Source organism: Typha angustifolia, chromosome 7, assembly GCF_048772165.1.
Source record: "Typha angustifolia cultivar Huaian chromosome 7, ASM4877216v1, whole genome shotgun sequence".
NCBI classification, from domain to species: Eukaryota; Viridiplantae; Streptophyta; class Magnoliopsida; order Poales; family Typhaceae; genus Typha; species Typha angustifolia.
The window spans coordinates 16,712,743-16,728,108 of NC_133245.1; the positions used below are offsets into that span (position 1 = coordinate 16,712,743).

The 15,366-nt window shown below is 41.8% G+C and overlaps 3 protein-coding genes across 4 annotated transcripts; 2 read left to right on the forward strand and 1 right to left on the reverse strand.

Moving 5' to 3' along the window:
• The first annotated feature begins 474 nt into the window (after window positions 1-474).
• LOC140763191 (FT-interacting protein 3-like) lies at window positions 475-6,101 on the forward strand. The gene is made up of 3 exons (XM_073101275.1): window positions 475-627; window positions 712-792; window positions 2,760-6,101. Exon 3 carries the CDS (start codon window positions 2,824-2,826, stop codon window positions 5,851-5,853), a length of 3,030 nt encoding a protein of 1,009 aa, XP_072957376.1. The 5' UTR covers window positions 475-627; window positions 712-792; window positions 2,760-2,823; the 3' UTR covers window positions 5,854-6,101.
• A 283-nt stretch (window positions 6,102-6,384) lies between these two features.
• On the forward strand, window positions 6,385-8,992 carry LOC140762033 (probable phospholipid hydroperoxide glutathione peroxidase). Its single transcript, XM_073099634.1, has 6 exons — window positions 6,385-6,655; window positions 7,017-7,093; window positions 7,700-7,761; window positions 8,161-8,279; window positions 8,512-8,679; window positions 8,756-8,992. Exons 1-6 carry the CDS (start codon window positions 6,413-6,415, stop codon window positions 8,786-8,788), a joined length of 702 nt encoding a protein of 233 aa, XP_072955735.1. The 5' UTR covers window positions 6,385-6,412; the 3' UTR covers window positions 8,789-8,992.
• A 455-nt stretch (window positions 8,993-9,447) lies between these two features.
• On the reverse strand, window positions 9,448-13,620 carry LOC140762032 (AT-hook motif nuclear-localized protein 11-like). Of its 2 annotated transcripts, none has more exons than XM_073099633.1 (5): window positions 12,463-13,620; window positions 11,393-11,460; window positions 10,643-10,738; window positions 10,148-10,309; window positions 9,448-9,867 (listed from the first exon to the last, which is right to left on the reverse strand). In XM_073099633.1, the coding sequence occupies exons 1-5, from the start codon at window positions 12,869-12,871 to the stop codon at window positions 9,643-9,645; spliced, it is 960 nt and encodes a 319-aa protein (XP_072955734.1). In that variant the 5' UTR covers window positions 12,872-13,620; the 3' UTR covers window positions 9,448-9,642. The 2 variants fall into 2 exon arrangements, with proteins under 2 accessions (XP_072955734.1, XP_072955733.1); XM_073099632.1 differs by having other exon boundaries at window positions 10,643-10,774; window positions 12,463-13,617.
• Window positions 13,621-15,366: the final 1,746 nt, after the last annotated feature.

The window sequence follows — 15,366 nt, forward strand, 5'->3', positions numbered from 1 at the left end:
ATCTTTCTCCTAGTGCTTATTCCTCTCCCTCTCTTTCCCTAATAGCTTTTCCCGAGTGCATCTCCTTTTGTTTGCTCATCTAAAGTGCCTCTCAGGATATTCGAGGATAAGATCTCCAGAGCCCCAACGTGTACAACTTATCTATACTTTACTTCCTCATCGAAAACCTCGAGGATGGTTTGATCTTATTAATATATATATATATATATTTTTTTTAAAAAAAAAAATTATCTCTATCTCTCACATTAGGATATTAATTAGATATGAAATTGGCTTTGATCCGTATATTATGTCTTAATGCCGCAAGCTTGCTACCCCCCACCTGAATTAATTATCCTCGTCCTTCCACACCGCAAATGGCCACACTACCCTTCAACTTGCAAATCTCGAGCATGGACCAGCGTGCCTGATTCGATCGGAGAAGGGGCAAAAGGGTCAGAGATGGAACTCTCCTTCAACTCGCCGTCGTTTGGTGGTACTACGCTTTCCTTCATCTGTGGCCCATGGAGCCAAATGGAACCCTCTCTCTGTCTCTCTCTCTCCCCATAAGGACGCTTATGACGCATAGAGCTGTTCGCCTTCTTCCAAGAACTCTCTCTCGCGCGCGCACTGTGGTTGGTTTTAGAGGTTCTTTCTGATTTCTCTGTCACTATCTCTCTGTTGTTATCTCTCCCGTGTATTGCTTTGACCTCCTCTACGCTCTCATGGTAGGCATGCAAGAGAGATTAATATAGCTCAAAGGAGAAGGTGTGCACTACGGCATGACTAACTACGTGAGCGGGGGAGAAGAAGGTGAAGAAGAAAATCTCGATATTTATATCTACTGTTCTTTTACTTCTATTTGGTGCTTCCATCTAGCTTTTTTCCGTTCTTATCATCTTTATTAGAATTTCCTAGAGCTGGGTAGTGGCTAGTGAGATTATACTTCAATCTTAGTTCTTGAATGCATTATTCTTTAGCTGCTGTATATATCTATGATGCTTATGCATTTTGGTCTGAAACAAAAGGTAGTTTCTTATCTATCTTAGATTTGCTACTAAGATGCTTCATGGAAATAATTGCTTTAGAAAAGGAGGGTGATGTAGATGATAATCTATTTTATTTGACCTGAGTCATTTACTATAATTAAGTTGCAATCTGGAGGTGGGATGCTGACCTATCCCTTTTACTATGATAGCTTATCCCTACACTGAAGAAGATGGATGACTTTTTATAGCCAAAAAATAGCAGATGATTGACTTTTACCAAACAAATAATTTAGTTTCATCAAGAATTTTTGATATTAGTAAAATCATATTTGAAGTGAGAAAATGACTGAAAGTAGATTGGTATGTGGGGTGTGCAGTCAATAATGAAGGTTATCATAGAATGTTTCTAGTAGAACAATGATTAATTTGCTTCGCTGAGTTGTTTAAGCCACTGTAAATTTGACAAAGAATCTACACTCATATGCAGCGGAAGGAAATGATAATAGGTTATTGTGCTTACCTATCTACATATTCTACTACAGGAGTTCTCTGTTTATTTAGAAATTTCATGCATGTAGATAACATTTCAAACTTGGAATTAATAATTCTGAATTACTTCACCTTTAGTGACCTGCTTATGCTTAATTATTACCAACTTGTTATTTGTAAACGACACCTAAGCCTTTTTAGCCGCTATTTCATTTAAATACTTGTCTAAGTACATATGGAACTGAAAGTTTGAGGCTTTTGGTTTTGAGAGCATGAACTAGGATTCTCTGACAGCTTATCATGGGGAGCATCACCTTATACTCTTTATCTTCTTTAATGATGTTTCTTTGGGCTGTGGTCCCTCAGGGAATTCAGCTGTTCTCTGAACCACATACAAGAAATGTTATAACTCAAAATTATTCTAGACTTGTTCCACCAAATCCCCTGTTGTCATGATTGTGAAATTAGTTCTCTTATGCACTATGATTCATATTCTTATTCACAGGAATGACATAAAAGATCAAGTTATTTCTGGAAGATGATGAAAAAGGACAACAATTCAGGGGAGAAATTAATAGTTGTCGGTATAAATTGATAATAGGGTTGAACAAGTAGATGTCAAGCTTTCTCGTGTTTATGTTATAGTTAATACTTACTTACAGAGGAAAGAGTGACTGAAACCTTTTGTCAAAATAGACATAAAAATAAAATAAAAATGAGACTGTTACTATTAGTATATACAGAGGATGTCGAGATGTCTTCTCTTGGCTTTTGTGATACCAAATTACGTCATAGAAATCCTCTCATAGGAATCAGGAACATATTAAGTAGCATGAGACTGTTACCATTATGGACTCATTGCACCCACCTCTTCTGGCAGCCACCACCTCTACCCACCTCACCCACCAAGACTTTGCTTGCTCAAGTCTTTTTTACGATTATGGACGTGTCTCCCCATAAGATTTAATGATTTAATTAAGACCCATCAAAATCTTTGGCTCATCCACCAACTCAATTATGGAATACTTCTCACATCTCAAGTCAAAGTAAATGGTGCGAGATTAATATCAAAGATTCATGTAGTCAAGTATTGCTTACACATTTGAAACATATACGTAATCCTAGATATAATTTTCCCTGTACATTGTGGTATAATTTTTGCACTCATTTGTATCTTTGTTGGCTGTTATTTGTTTACCAAACTGGTTGTTGATATGGTTGGCTTGTTTTGACTTCTCTGAAGTCATAATAATCCCTTAAAAATGACCAATTAATTACCTATCTTTCTCTTTGCTGATTCAGATTAAGCTCGGAGCAGGTGGAATCCTTTACCCAACACCATCTACCCCTGATTAATTAAGAAAAGATGAGCAGCCTCAAGCTTGCTGTTGAGGTGGTCAGTGCCCATGACCTCATGCCAAGAGACCCTCAAGGCTCGGCCAATGCCTTTGTTGAGCTCCACTTTGATAACCAAAAGTTTCGTACCACCACCAAAGAAAAAGACCTCAACCCAGTTTGGAATGAGCAGTTCTACTTCAACATCTCCGACCCTGCTTCCCTGCCTGAGCTAGACCTTGAAGCCTATGTATACCACATCAACAGAGCAAACAACAACACCAAGTCATTTCTTGGCAAGGCAAGGCTCTCAGGAACTTCCTTTGTTAACCACTCTGATGCAGTAGCTCTTTTCTATCCATTGGAGAAACGTGGGATCTTTTCCCGTGTTAAAGGAGAGCTTGGCCTTAAAGTTTTCCTCACTGATGACCCTGCTGTGAGATCTTCTGAGCCTGTCCCTGTTATTGATCCTTTTCCTGCTACTATTGCCACTACTACCACTAGTGCTTCATCAATTCTTAGCCATCAAGCTCAGACTCAGGCTGCTGCTATTCTGGAGAATAGATCTGAGCAACCTAGGTATTCTTTCTACCATCTTCCAAGCGAGCAGCACCAGTACAGCTCCGTGGCTCCGCAAGGTGAGCCGCCAGTAAGGTTCACCGTCGACGAGATGAGGCCCGAGCCCCCTCGTGTCGTCAGGATGTTCTCCTCGTTGTCTTCTCAGCAACCGTTCGACTTCCAGCCTAAAGAGACGAGCCCGTCCCTCGGTGGCGGACGAGTCATCGGAGGCCGGGTGATACCAGGGGAGAAGGCCGGAGCGTATGACCTCGTGGAGAAGATGCAATACCTATTCGTGCGCGTCGTCAAGGCACGCGAGCTGCCCTCGATGGACATCACCGGCAGCCTCGACCCCTACGTCGAGGTGAGGCTCGGGAACTACAAGGGTGTAACGAAGCATTTCGAGAAGAATCAGAGACCCGAATGGAACGAGGTGTATGCGTTCTCTAGGGAACGCGTGCAGGCATCCGTCATAGAAGTTGTGGTCAGGGACAAGGATCGTATGACGAAGGATGAGTTCGTTGGCCGGGTGATTTTTGAAATAAATGAAGTGCCTACGCGCGTCCCTCCGGATAGCCCATTAGCTCCGGAGTGGTATAAACTCGTGGATAAGAAGGGGGAGTGGATTAAAGGTGAGCTCATGCTTGCAATCTGGAATGGAACCCAAGCAGATGAGTGCTTCCCTTACGCAACTCATGCAGATGACATTCCCACGGATTCTTCTATACAGACCCACATCCGAGGAAAGGTCTATCATGCGCCGACGCTGTGGTACGTCCGAGTTAACATCATTGAGGTGCAGGATATCGTCCCCTCCGATAAGAATCGCTTCGCGGAGGTGCTCGTGATGGCGCGGGTCGGCAACCAAACCTTAAAGACTAAGCATTGCCAATCGCGGACGCCGAGTTATCAGTTCAACGAGGATCTTTTGTTCGTGGCCGCCGAGCCGTTTGAGGAGGAGTTGCAGTTGTCGGTCGTCGACCACGTCGGACCTGACAAAGACGAGGTGCTCGGCCATGTTCGGATACCTCTCGGGGAGATAGCCCGGCGGTTAGACAACCGTCCCGTCCGGCCGAGTTGGCGTGACCTGAAAAGGCCGGGATTGATCAACGTGGACCAGTTGAAGGAGGAGAAGTTCGCAAGCAAGATCAACCTCCGCCTCTGCCTCGAGGGCGGTTACCACGTTCTGGACGAATCGATCCACTACAGCAGCGACCTCCGGCCGACGTCGAGACAGCTGTGGAAGCAACCGATCGGGTTGCTGGAGCTCGGCATTCTCAACGCCGACGGGCTGCATCCAGTGAAGACGAAGGATGGGAGGGGGACGTGCGACACGTACTGCGTCGCAAAGTACGGCCGGAAATGGGTCCGGACGCGCACCATCATCGGCAATCTGAGCCCAAGATTCAATGAGCAATACACATGGGACGTCCATGATCATGGCACGGTGCTCACCATTGGGGTGTTCGACAATTGCCACCTCTCGGAGAAGAGTTCTAGCTCTAGCTCAAATGGTCAGAGAGATACGTTTATAGGAAAGGTACGTATCCGACTATCTACGCTTCAAACCGAACGAGTCTATACACATAGCTATCCGTTGCTTGTCCTCCAAAACTCCGGCGTCAAGAAGATGGGGGAGCTCCACCTCGCGCTCCGGTTCTCGGCGACGTCGTTCGTCGACACGTTGTATTCCTACTCGCGGCCATTGTTACCCAAGATGCATTATATTCATCCACTCTCCATAATACAGCAAGATCAACTAAGGCACCAAGCAACGCAAATTGTGGCTCAAAGACTTAGTCGGATGGAGCCACCTCTACGCAAGGAGGTGGTCGAGTACATGTCCGACGCCCATGCCCACCTGTGGAGTATGCGCCGGAGCAAGGCCAACTTTTTCCGGCTCATGTCGGTCTTCTCCGGCTTGTTGGCCGTAGGTAAATGGTTCAACGACGTGTGCACGTGGAAGAACACGATCACGACCATCTTGGTGCACTTTCTCTATCTGATGCTGGTCGTGTACCCGGATCTTATCCTTCCTACTATCTGCTTGTATCTGTTCTTGATTGGATTGTGGAATTACCGGTTTCGGCCGCGGTATCCGCCGCACATGAACACGAGGATATCTCATGCCGACGCCGCACACCCTGATGAGCTCGATGAGGAGTTCGACACGTTTCCGACCACACGGAGTGCGGAGATTGTGAGGCGGAGGTATGATAGACTGAGGAGCATCGCAGGACGGATACAGGCGGTGGTGGGGGACATTGCGACGCACGGAGAGCGGCTTCAATGCTTGATTAGCTGGAGGGATCCCCGTGCGACGGCACTGTTCCTGTTGTTCTGCCTGTGCGCGGCGGTGGTGTTCTACGTGACGCCGTTCTCGGTGGTGGCGATCATCCTGGGGTTTTATTGGATGAGGCATCCAAGGTTCCGGCATAAGACGCCGTCGCTGGCGATGAATTTCTTCCGGCGATTGCCTGCAAGGACTGATAGCTTACTGTAGAACATAAACGAAACTGTCCTTTATTGTTATGTACTTGTAGTATTTATCTGTATGTCTAAGTTGTTCAGGTGTGGAACTCGTAGTGGTTTGATATATATTAGTACTTGAAACAGGACTCTTTGGAGGCTAATAAAGGTCGTGTTGACCTCTATCAAACATTTCTAGTTGGATTTGGATGTAATAGAGTCGTACAATTTGAGTTGAAAGAGTGAATGTGATTGCGTTGAATTACTCCTCTGTTTCACTGCTATTGAACCCTAATTTCTTTTTTCTTTTTCTTCCTTATTCCAAATTGATGGATAATTGTCATTCGAGCTGTAGCTAGCCACGTGTCAACACAAGAAAAGGCGTTTGCTGTCTCCGCCAACACCATATGCAGTTATTCCCAACGAGGTCAACGGTGCACAACAGTGATTGATATTCATCCACGTGTCAAGGTACTGGACGTAAACGTGGCTTCATAAAAATTTGCGTTCACACAGGTAACTAGCACCTCAGTAAATTATTCAAGAGTTAATCTCTCTCTCTCTCTCTCTCTCTCTCTCTCTCTCCTTCTTCTATGCTTTGTTCTCGCTTGCGCTGCTTAAGAAATCTAACACTCTCCTCCTCCTCCTCTCTCCTTCTCTCCCGTCACCTCTCCTCTCATTCCCAAAGAACCCTTCTAACCATTGCCGGGATCCCTTCTTGTTCGATCCCAAGCAGACCTGTTAGCTTCCTCTCCGCCGCTTCTTCTCTCTTCTCAAGATCCGCTTCTGATATGGCGAGCCAATCTGCTTCTTCCATCCACGACTTCACCGTAAAGGTTGAGATTTGGAATACTTTTTTGACTTCTTTTTAGTTGTTGAGTGAATCGAAAGATCGGATTCGGGTGATTGTTTTCCCTTCGTGGCCTAGGGTTTTTTTTCTAATTACCTTAATCTGTTTAGAAGAAGAGCTTTATCTTTGTGTTGGGTTCGATGGAATTTGTTTAATTTTCTGGAAAGTGAAGTGATTATGATGGTTGTTGCATGGGTTTTTAGATACTTCAAGACTTCGGGGGATTCTCTTCTGTTCAGGGTTGTCTGGATTCAGTTCTGTTCTCAGTGTTCTGTCGTTTCTATTGAGCGTTTTAGTTGTCTTGTTTTTGAAGGGGAAATGTGAAAAGAATCAACTTTGCATTGCAGGATGCAAGAGGAAATGATGTGGATCTCGGCGTCTATAAAGGGAAGGTTCTGCTGATTGTGAATGTGGCATCTCAATGGTAGCATTCTACATTCTTGTGTATATTCTCGATTTAATTATGAAGTTGGTTCACCAATGTTCAATATATCTGAAGTCATAGAATTTTGCTTGTGCTTGTAAACAATAGATAAATTTATAATGGGTCTTCAGTAAATTCTATTAAGTTTTTATGAGTATTTTGTGAACATTAGATATTATGTACAAATTAAAGATAATATTGAAAGACGATGTTTGGAGATATTGCCCCTCAACGGTCTGGAGGTGGATGCTCTCTTAAGGGCAGTTCTTGTATTGGTGCATCCTGGTGTTATACTTTTCTGAAACCATACATCATGGGGCTGAATTAATTTCATAAGCGCAGTGCAGTGCAGTTGCATATCTCAATCCTCACTGATTTGGCCATGGTTAATTGAGATGATGCCTTGGTGGTAACCCCTGCAGTGCTAATACCATAAGCAGTTTCACTTTGACTGGTTGGCTATTTCTTTCTGGGTGTAGTAATTTGCTTGTTTTGTTCCCTTGATGTTGCTTAATGTCCTGTGTTTCTCTTCTTATACCAAATTAATGCTTATCATTTTTTGTAGATTATATAAGTCTGATAAATTTCTGTTAATACTTGTTTCAGTGGATTGACTAATTCTAACTATACGGAGCTGAGTCAGCTTTATGAGAAGTATAAGGACCAAGGTATCAGCCTACCCATCTTTTTCTACATATATTGGTGTATGTTGTATCCCCAGGTGCATATAGTAATTTACTTATCTGTGTCACTAAATTTTAGAAAAATTGGCATACTATCTATTTTTAAGTAACTCTGCTTTATCATTGAGTACATACAGAAGGTGAGTAGGAAAGAGAATCCATTCAGAAGAGTAAACTTAAATTATTGTGATGGAACCTGGCCTCTTGGTTAACTCTGCTTTACAATTGAGTACTTACAGAAAGTGAGAAGAAAAGATAATCCATTCAGAAGAGTAATCTTAAATTATTGTGATGTAACCAGGCCTCTTGCTACCGATATATTTGAGTCAATTGTTTTGGGTGTTTCTTTTGTTTCTTCTTACATAGATTGTTTATGCAACGCAGGTTTTGAGATTCTAGCTTTTCCATGCAACCAATTTGGTGCACAAGAACCTGGAAGCAATGAGGAGATCGTCCAGTTTGCATGCACTCGCTTTAAAGCTGAGTATCCAATTTTTGACAAGGTAAGTAAATTAATATGGGGCTCCATTCTATTATTTGTTATGCTTAATATTTTTGAGAGATATAAGTTAGTGGTAAGAACAAGACAGCATGCCAAGCTTGATCCGAGCTTCAAACAAGCTAAATTCAATCAGCTTGTGAGCCAATGAGCGAATTCGACACCCATGCCATTGTTGATACTGTAACTATATTTTATTGGGAATTGCTTCTTCTTTTTTTTCCTTCCTGTTATAGGTTGATGTGAACGGGAGTAATGCTGCTCCAATCTACAAGTTTCTGAAATCTAGCAAAGGTGGCCTTTTTGGCGACAGCATCAAGTGGAACTTCTCAAAGTTCTTGGTTGACAAGGAGGGACGTGTTGTAGACCGCTATGCCCCAACCACTTCTCCTCTGAGCTTTGAGGTAAATTTCATTGCAAGTCCATTTCTTAGCTTCTTTTAGTGAGAAGCTATCCTGATACATTGCGCCCCTTTTGCAGAAGGACATCAAGAAGCTGCTTGGGGTTTCTTAATGCTGCTTGTTTGAGCCATTGAGGGAGCCACCAGTATGGAATAAATAATAAATTGTGCTCAGGGTGTTATCATTGATCTAGGCTCGGATCCAATTGTAATAATTCCTGGAAAAAGACTACTTGTGTACTGCAGTGTATGTTGCTTTTACCTACTTATGTAACTTTTAAATGCTTGTATACTGCAACCTACGTTGCTTTTACTTACTTTTGTGACTTTTAAAACTGGTACTCTTCTGGTTACTCTAATCTAATCCGCCTAAAAAGGTACAATGATATCTGCTAAAGTTATCAATGGAGAAGTAATGCTGATGATTTAACTTGAATTATTGTGGTTTATTTTGATCGCTTTTGTAGGCTCTATGACTTGAAGATTTTGATGGGAAATATCCTCAATAAACATGCCTTGTTGGGTGGATGCGTAATTCATGAGAAAATCCATTGTACATGTGATTGTGGCTTCGCAGTTCAATCCCTTAGCAAACAACAGCTGCCCATTTCCAGTCATTGTAGAAGATTATACAAGTAACAGAAGCAATTAGAACGAAGAGAACATTCTAAGGAGTGCAAGGAATCTGGCTTTTAGCATACAGGTGACATCCTGCTAACATACCACAGCCAAGCGTGCAGAGAGTCCTTGCGATGTAGAAATCCAAGAAAAATACCACCACAACTGTCTCAACTTTATATAGCCAACTAAAGAACCACTGGAACTAAATATTTAGCAGGATATGGGACAGCATATTTGCGACAATAAGTTAGTACAACTTGTGATTCCAAAGATGCATAGTTTGACTATCACCCATGCACATCACTACAAAAGGCATCTGATATACACAGCCTGTGGAGGACCGCCACTAACCCCGAGTCAAGTCAATATCAATGTGGGCTGGCCTGATATCTGCATGCCTGGAAGCAGGCCAGCCGCCAATAGCAGGTGTAATGTTTTGATTGGAAAGTGTGGCGACTGCCGTGGTCGGATCATCCGTTGTAGGATAACCATATTCAGGACCTGGTTCCTTAGTGCTGTTTACTTTGTTCTTTGCTTTCGTTCCACCATGAATGAAGCTTCCCACAACCACCTACAAGGAGTAATATGTTATCCTAACTTTAATCATATACAACTCAATAATCACTACAAAAGAAGATGCAAGATGGTAAGTGGAGACAATAATAGATGCATCTCATCACTGAAGGCCATTGTCAACACTTAAAGGTTGTCTCTAGAGCTCCTAGTAAATTGAAGGTTCTGCTGCCAACACCTTGATAAGGACTCATGCTTGTTGTAGACATAAAGTAGCAATCCTTGAAATCTCAAGATTGTAGCACAAAGAACGGAAAGAATTGTTTCATACAAGTTACCTGTACAGGAGATGCAGCTATCAACAGTCCACCAACACCACCGCCAATCACCCGACCATCCGGACTAGATAGAGAGATGCTTAAACCCCCTGTCCGGCTACGAGATCCACCATCTTCGGTCATCATATAAGAACCAGATAAGCACAGTATTTCAAATCGACCCTGCAGAAAAATGCATTGATCGAGATTGAAAGGAAAAGCCTCAATAATTTGCACCCAAATATTGTGACTGACAGAATCATTCTGAGTACATAGTCCAAAATTTTGAAAAGTCCTAGTCCTTTCTATTTCTAATAATCTTATAACTCTTGAGAATTAAATAAAGCTGATCTAGTGAATCAATCAAGTGTCCCCACCATTTGCTGGAATGGCAACAGGGTCCATCATTTGTCCACATGGTCTATGTAAACTAAATCTCATGAGACCTTGCAATGAAAAGAAAGGGAATAACCTCGCCTAATACACAGAAAAACATAAGAAAGAGTAGTGACAAACCTCGTAAGTAGCAGTGCCGCCAGAAGTTGCCGGCTGACGGAGAGTCACTGAGGATACAGCACCCGTTGCTGACAGAATACAGATCGCCCTTGGACCCTGTTGTGAAAATGACATTATCTTCGAAGAAATGTCCTACATGAAGAGTTAGGAGTATTTATTATCATCAACAAATAGTTAAGCTAAAAGGTCAGAAAATCAGATATGCTGTTGTCTTTTCTCCACCTCAGATTCTTGTGTAGACTAAAAATTCCTGTATCCAATAGGAATATCATAACTGGGTTAAGGATATTGTATAGAGGATTATAGCAAAGTCTTTCTTGCTTATGTATTTATACATAGAATTCCACAATTCATGCATGTGTGCATAAATGCATATACATCTAGATTGCAAAAAAACACTTTACCTCATTGCACTGATATGAATCAGGCAACGGTTGAAACTCTCACGCTATAACAAGCAAAGAAGTGGTTATAATATGTACACCATCCAGAGTAAAAAATTCAAAATGTTACTTACTAACAACAAGAGAAGACCGGTCTACCTTGTAAGTTTTAGTCATTTGCCAGAATATTTTCTTTTTAGCACATTGCTTTGGCGAAAAGATGCAATAGAAATACTTTACGTTTAAAAAAAAAAAAGCAAGTTAGGAAATATATTACTGAGCACAATAAAAATATTTAGCGGTAGCCAGAATAAAATGAGCCCAAAAATCAAGCCCAAGACTGAGACACTGACAGTTAAAGTGATACCTCTCCTACTGCAATCCTTATGACATGTGGAGTGAAACCCATTCCAGCTGAACCAGCAACCCATTCTCCTGCGGTAGAAGAAAAAGAAAGAAAAAAAAGAGGTGCTTGCTGATGACCTTCCAATATCCAAGAACAAAACAGCATTCCATATATTACAGATCCTTAAAGCCATTAATAGGAGACAGAAGCACTTAAAAGGAACACAAAGTGAGATCTATAATACTGGCAACCTAAAAGTCATTTTGCAACACCAAAATATAACAGAACATGATATTGTAACTTTATCAGAGGAGAAAAGTCTTAAAGCAAATAAAACATCAGTGTTCGAGCCTAAGGAACATGACCAACTCTATATCAACCCAAGCCCACCAGCCTAGATACTCGAACTCTAATAGGATGAACAAAGTGCATCATCCAAGAGCACAAAAGATTTCACCGCATTATGATCTCATAGGCATTAGAGAGGAAGCTACAAATTTAAACCACAAGTTAACTTCTAAAATCATGTATTTCCAAGCAAATGATAAATGGAGCAACACAAATTGGTAAGTGGTAAACCTTGTTTATATCACTACGTTACTACAGAAAACATCACTTTCATAAGTTCACCCAGAATATGCTACTGCCATTTTTTTTTATCTCACATAAAGCTTCATAAAATATGTCAAAGACTTGTAGAGAAGAAATTAAAAAAATCTACAAGATTTAAACCTTAAATAAAGAACAAAATGAATTGCAAATGAACAAACTTAAAAGAAAGAAACGAAATTGCACACCTATAGTGAAATAAAAAGAACTTGAAAGACAAATCAAGCAATTACTGAATTGCACCAGATACCAAAATACTCTCCAAAGTAGACCAGTCAACAGTAAAGATAAATTAATACAAAAATCCAAAAAGAGAAGCTGTCCCCCATCAATTAAATACTATTTAAAAGACCAGTCATGAGATTTAAATTAAGAGAGATGTAACATATAGTAATCCTTCCTCTGCCACTCCCCCCCCCCCCCCCCCCCCCCAATAGCAAACCACCTGCCTAAGAAGAATATAATTAGCAGATTTAGCTCACCAAGCAACGCCAACTGCTGCTTCCGCCCAGTTCCTGGTGGCCGACCTCTTCCCCGTTTCTGATTACTAGAAGCCGACCCTGACGTTATTGCCGAAGGCGCCGAAGCCGGCGACAACCCCAAAGCCACGGACCCATCTGGGCCATATTTTCGAGGCCTCCCCCTCTTCCTCTTTACCGGCTCTCCCGGTCCCATTGTGGCCGGCCTCACGCCGGCGCCATGCCCGGCGATCGTTGGGGGCATCGGAGCCGGCGAGTCTCCATGGAAGGCCAACTCGATTGAGGAGTTGATGGCCAAGCTCGCGTTGGGGTTAGGCATCGAACGCATCAGGGGAGACCCAGTGGAGCCGATCCCTCTCTGGATGTAGTACGAGGCAGGGGTCGAAATCGCCATGGATTCCCTCCCATCCATGCATGGATCACAGAATCCCAACTTTTCGCGGTCGGAGAAGACGAAAGGCGAGATCTTTGGATCAAAGTGTTCGAAGAAAAAACAGAAGAAGAGGGTCGATGGCAGCCAAAAATCCAATATTTTTCCCTTCCAGAGAAACCCTAGGCGAAAAGCAACAAAACCCAAATTCCTACTCGCCGATCGAGAAACGTCGAGAGAAGTGGAGAAAAGTTGCAGCTATAGCTCATTTTTGCACAAAAAGCCCTATCTTTTCCTCGTCCGCCTTCTTAAATGCGAGGAAGACGCCAAAACTGAGGCCCCAGAGGAAAGAAGGGAAAAAAAAAGTTTGAGAGGGAGAGGTCCAGCTTCCGAAGCTTTCCTTTGCAAGGCAAAATGGCAGCTCGGGTTGCAGGTTTCCGGCGAGGAAAGGTAAAGTTAAAGCCCGAACGCTTCCCCAAAAACCCTTAGCTTCTCCATCTCCATGTTCCTTCGCTCTCTAGATAGAGAGAATTATAGAAGAATGGATTAAAGCAATTGTAGAAGAAAGCGAAGTAGTGACAGAGAGCAGAGAGGAACACAGTAGCTCGGAAGAGAGAGAAACCACCAAAGCGAACGCTAGAGAGAGAAAGATAGATCAAACTTTTCTCACTCCATCTCCCTGTCTAATCTGTGCGGAAGTGTAGAATGGAGTGAGCACGAAGAAGACAGCAAGGTAGAGTACGGGTGGATACGGGATAGGAGGATAATTCCAAAACCCTTTTTTTTCTTTTCCCGAGTTATAAAAATAATAATTTATATTTTTGTCCCTCAACTGAACTATGATTCAATATCGCATTCCGCCGCGCCCCTTATTAAAATATATTTATAGACTATTTATCCTATGGTGGTTGAAATATTTACAGCCGTTGGATCCAGGATTAGGTCGGCTGAGAGACGTAGAGGGCGGGGAGATATTTTGTATTCGAGATCGGTGGGAGGCATCACGTGACCTTTCCCGGTTCGAGCGAGTTGGGAGACAGCTGGAGGAACGTGGGCCCCAGACGGGAGATTTTCCGGACGGGGATCACGAGGCGACCCCAGTGGGGGGATCGTCCTGGCCGTCAGATTTATCGGACGGTCATTAATGCTTGTCGTACATGTGCCGCAGCGTTGCTGCTACAGATGCTCCTTCCTCTCTGGGTTTGTTTCGGTGACCGGGTTTTGGTCGTCTGCATGATATCGAAGCTTTAAGATTCCACCGAGTGGAAGACAACTGGAAAGGCTCCTCCAATGATAGGATTAGTAATAGGATAATTATTACCAAATTTAAAATAAAAAATTAGGTAAAAATTAGATTAGTGAGATATCTATTTCGAAATAAAGCCTCTTTATGACGTAATAAAGGTGCCATACATACAAGTGGACGACCGATAAATTTTTAGAATAAAAAGTTAAAATAAATCCCAAGGTTATTAAAACATACATCGAACTCAGATTTGAGAAATAGATACACGTCTTTAGAAGTCGAAATATCTATATTTTGTTTATATTTGAAAGAAAAAAAATGACCCCTCTATTTTGAGCCGAAGGACTAAATGCATTTTAATTGTAGCTACTTTCTCATAAAATTAGTTTATCCTTCTATATACTTAACCCACCCTTTCTTATCTTTTATGGACTAAAATGCCATTCTATCATTACGTATAAACTAAGGAACAAGCTAACACCCATCTCTAATCAAGGGCAAAAGAAGAAGAGATGGATATTACTCTTTTTATTTTTTAAAAAAAAAAAAAACTCTTCTTCAACAATAGATTATTGTCAATCTGAACTGAGTCCAATCCAAGTCCCAAATTATAAATTGGATATTGGCTCACAGAGCCCGATCCAAAGAGTTCAGATCTCACCCACTATTTAAGCCCAAATAGGTGTGCGGAGAAACCAAATTGGATTCTGGCCCAGAATGGTCAAAAGCCCAACCTTCGCTATTGAACGGGCTACCTTTATTGGGCTGATGGATCACCCACCATACTTGCACCCCAAATCTCAGTAACTTTGGGCACTGATATCTCTATCCTTCGGCCATGAAAAATTGTGACTATTTTGCGAATTTATTAAAAAAAAAAATCTAAAGAAAGGTGGATAATAATGTTTAATACAAAAGGTGTTGAGCTATCAATAAAATAAGAATAATTGATTCTCAATATGTCTTAATCATATTTATTCTAAATATAATTTAAATTATTGCTAATCCCTAATAATGCACCAAGAGACTCGAATACAAGGCATCTACAGATAAATCATTTCGGCTAATGTCTGTGCCTAAGTTCACTTAAGACTTGTAACATAATTAGATTTAATTTTTATTTATAAAGGTAGAAATGTCATGATTATAATCATTGATTCTTATTAATATATCAGCCTATGGGCATATTTTTTTAATTTTTATTTTAAAAAAAGAATAAAAAGAAGAAGCTCATATCTCCAAATCCTGAAGGTGTGTGCATGGGCCAAGCTGAGGTGAGACAGACACTCAC

What these genes read in the sequence shown, in the direction of transcription:
- LOC140763191 (XM_073101275.1), top strand. Translation starts at nt 2,824, where the DNA reads ATGAGCAGCCTCAAGCTTGCTGTTGAGGTGGTCAGTGCCCATGACCTC.
- LOC140762033 (XM_073099634.1), top strand. Translation starts at nt 6,413, where the DNA reads ATGCTTTGTTCTCGCTTGCGCTGCTTAAGAAATCTAACACTCTCCTCC. An exon ending in TCCACGACTTCACCGTAAAG is followed by an intron (nt 6,656 to 7,016) that starts GTTGAGATTTGG and finishes TTTGCATTGCAG; the next exon opens with GATGCAAGAGGAAATGATGT. An exon ending in AGTATCCAATTTTTGACAAG is followed by an intron (nt 8,280 to 8,511) that starts GTAAGTAAATTA and finishes TTCCTGTTATAG; the next exon opens with GTTGATGTGAACGGGAGTAA.
- LOC140762032 (XM_073099632.1), bottom strand. Translation starts at nt 12,871, where the DNA reads ATGGATGGGAGGGAATCCATGGCGATTTCGACCCCTGCCTCGTACTAC. An exon ending in TAAGGATTGCAGTAGGAGAG is followed by an intron (nt 10,775 to 11,392) that starts GTATCACTTTAA and finishes CTCTTCATGTAG; the next exon opens with GACATTTCTTCGAAGATAAT. An exon ending in TAGCTGCATCTCCTGTACAG is followed by an intron (nt 9,868 to 10,147) that starts GTAACTTGTATG and finishes TACTCCTTGTAG; the next exon opens with GTGGTTGTGGGAAGCTTCAT.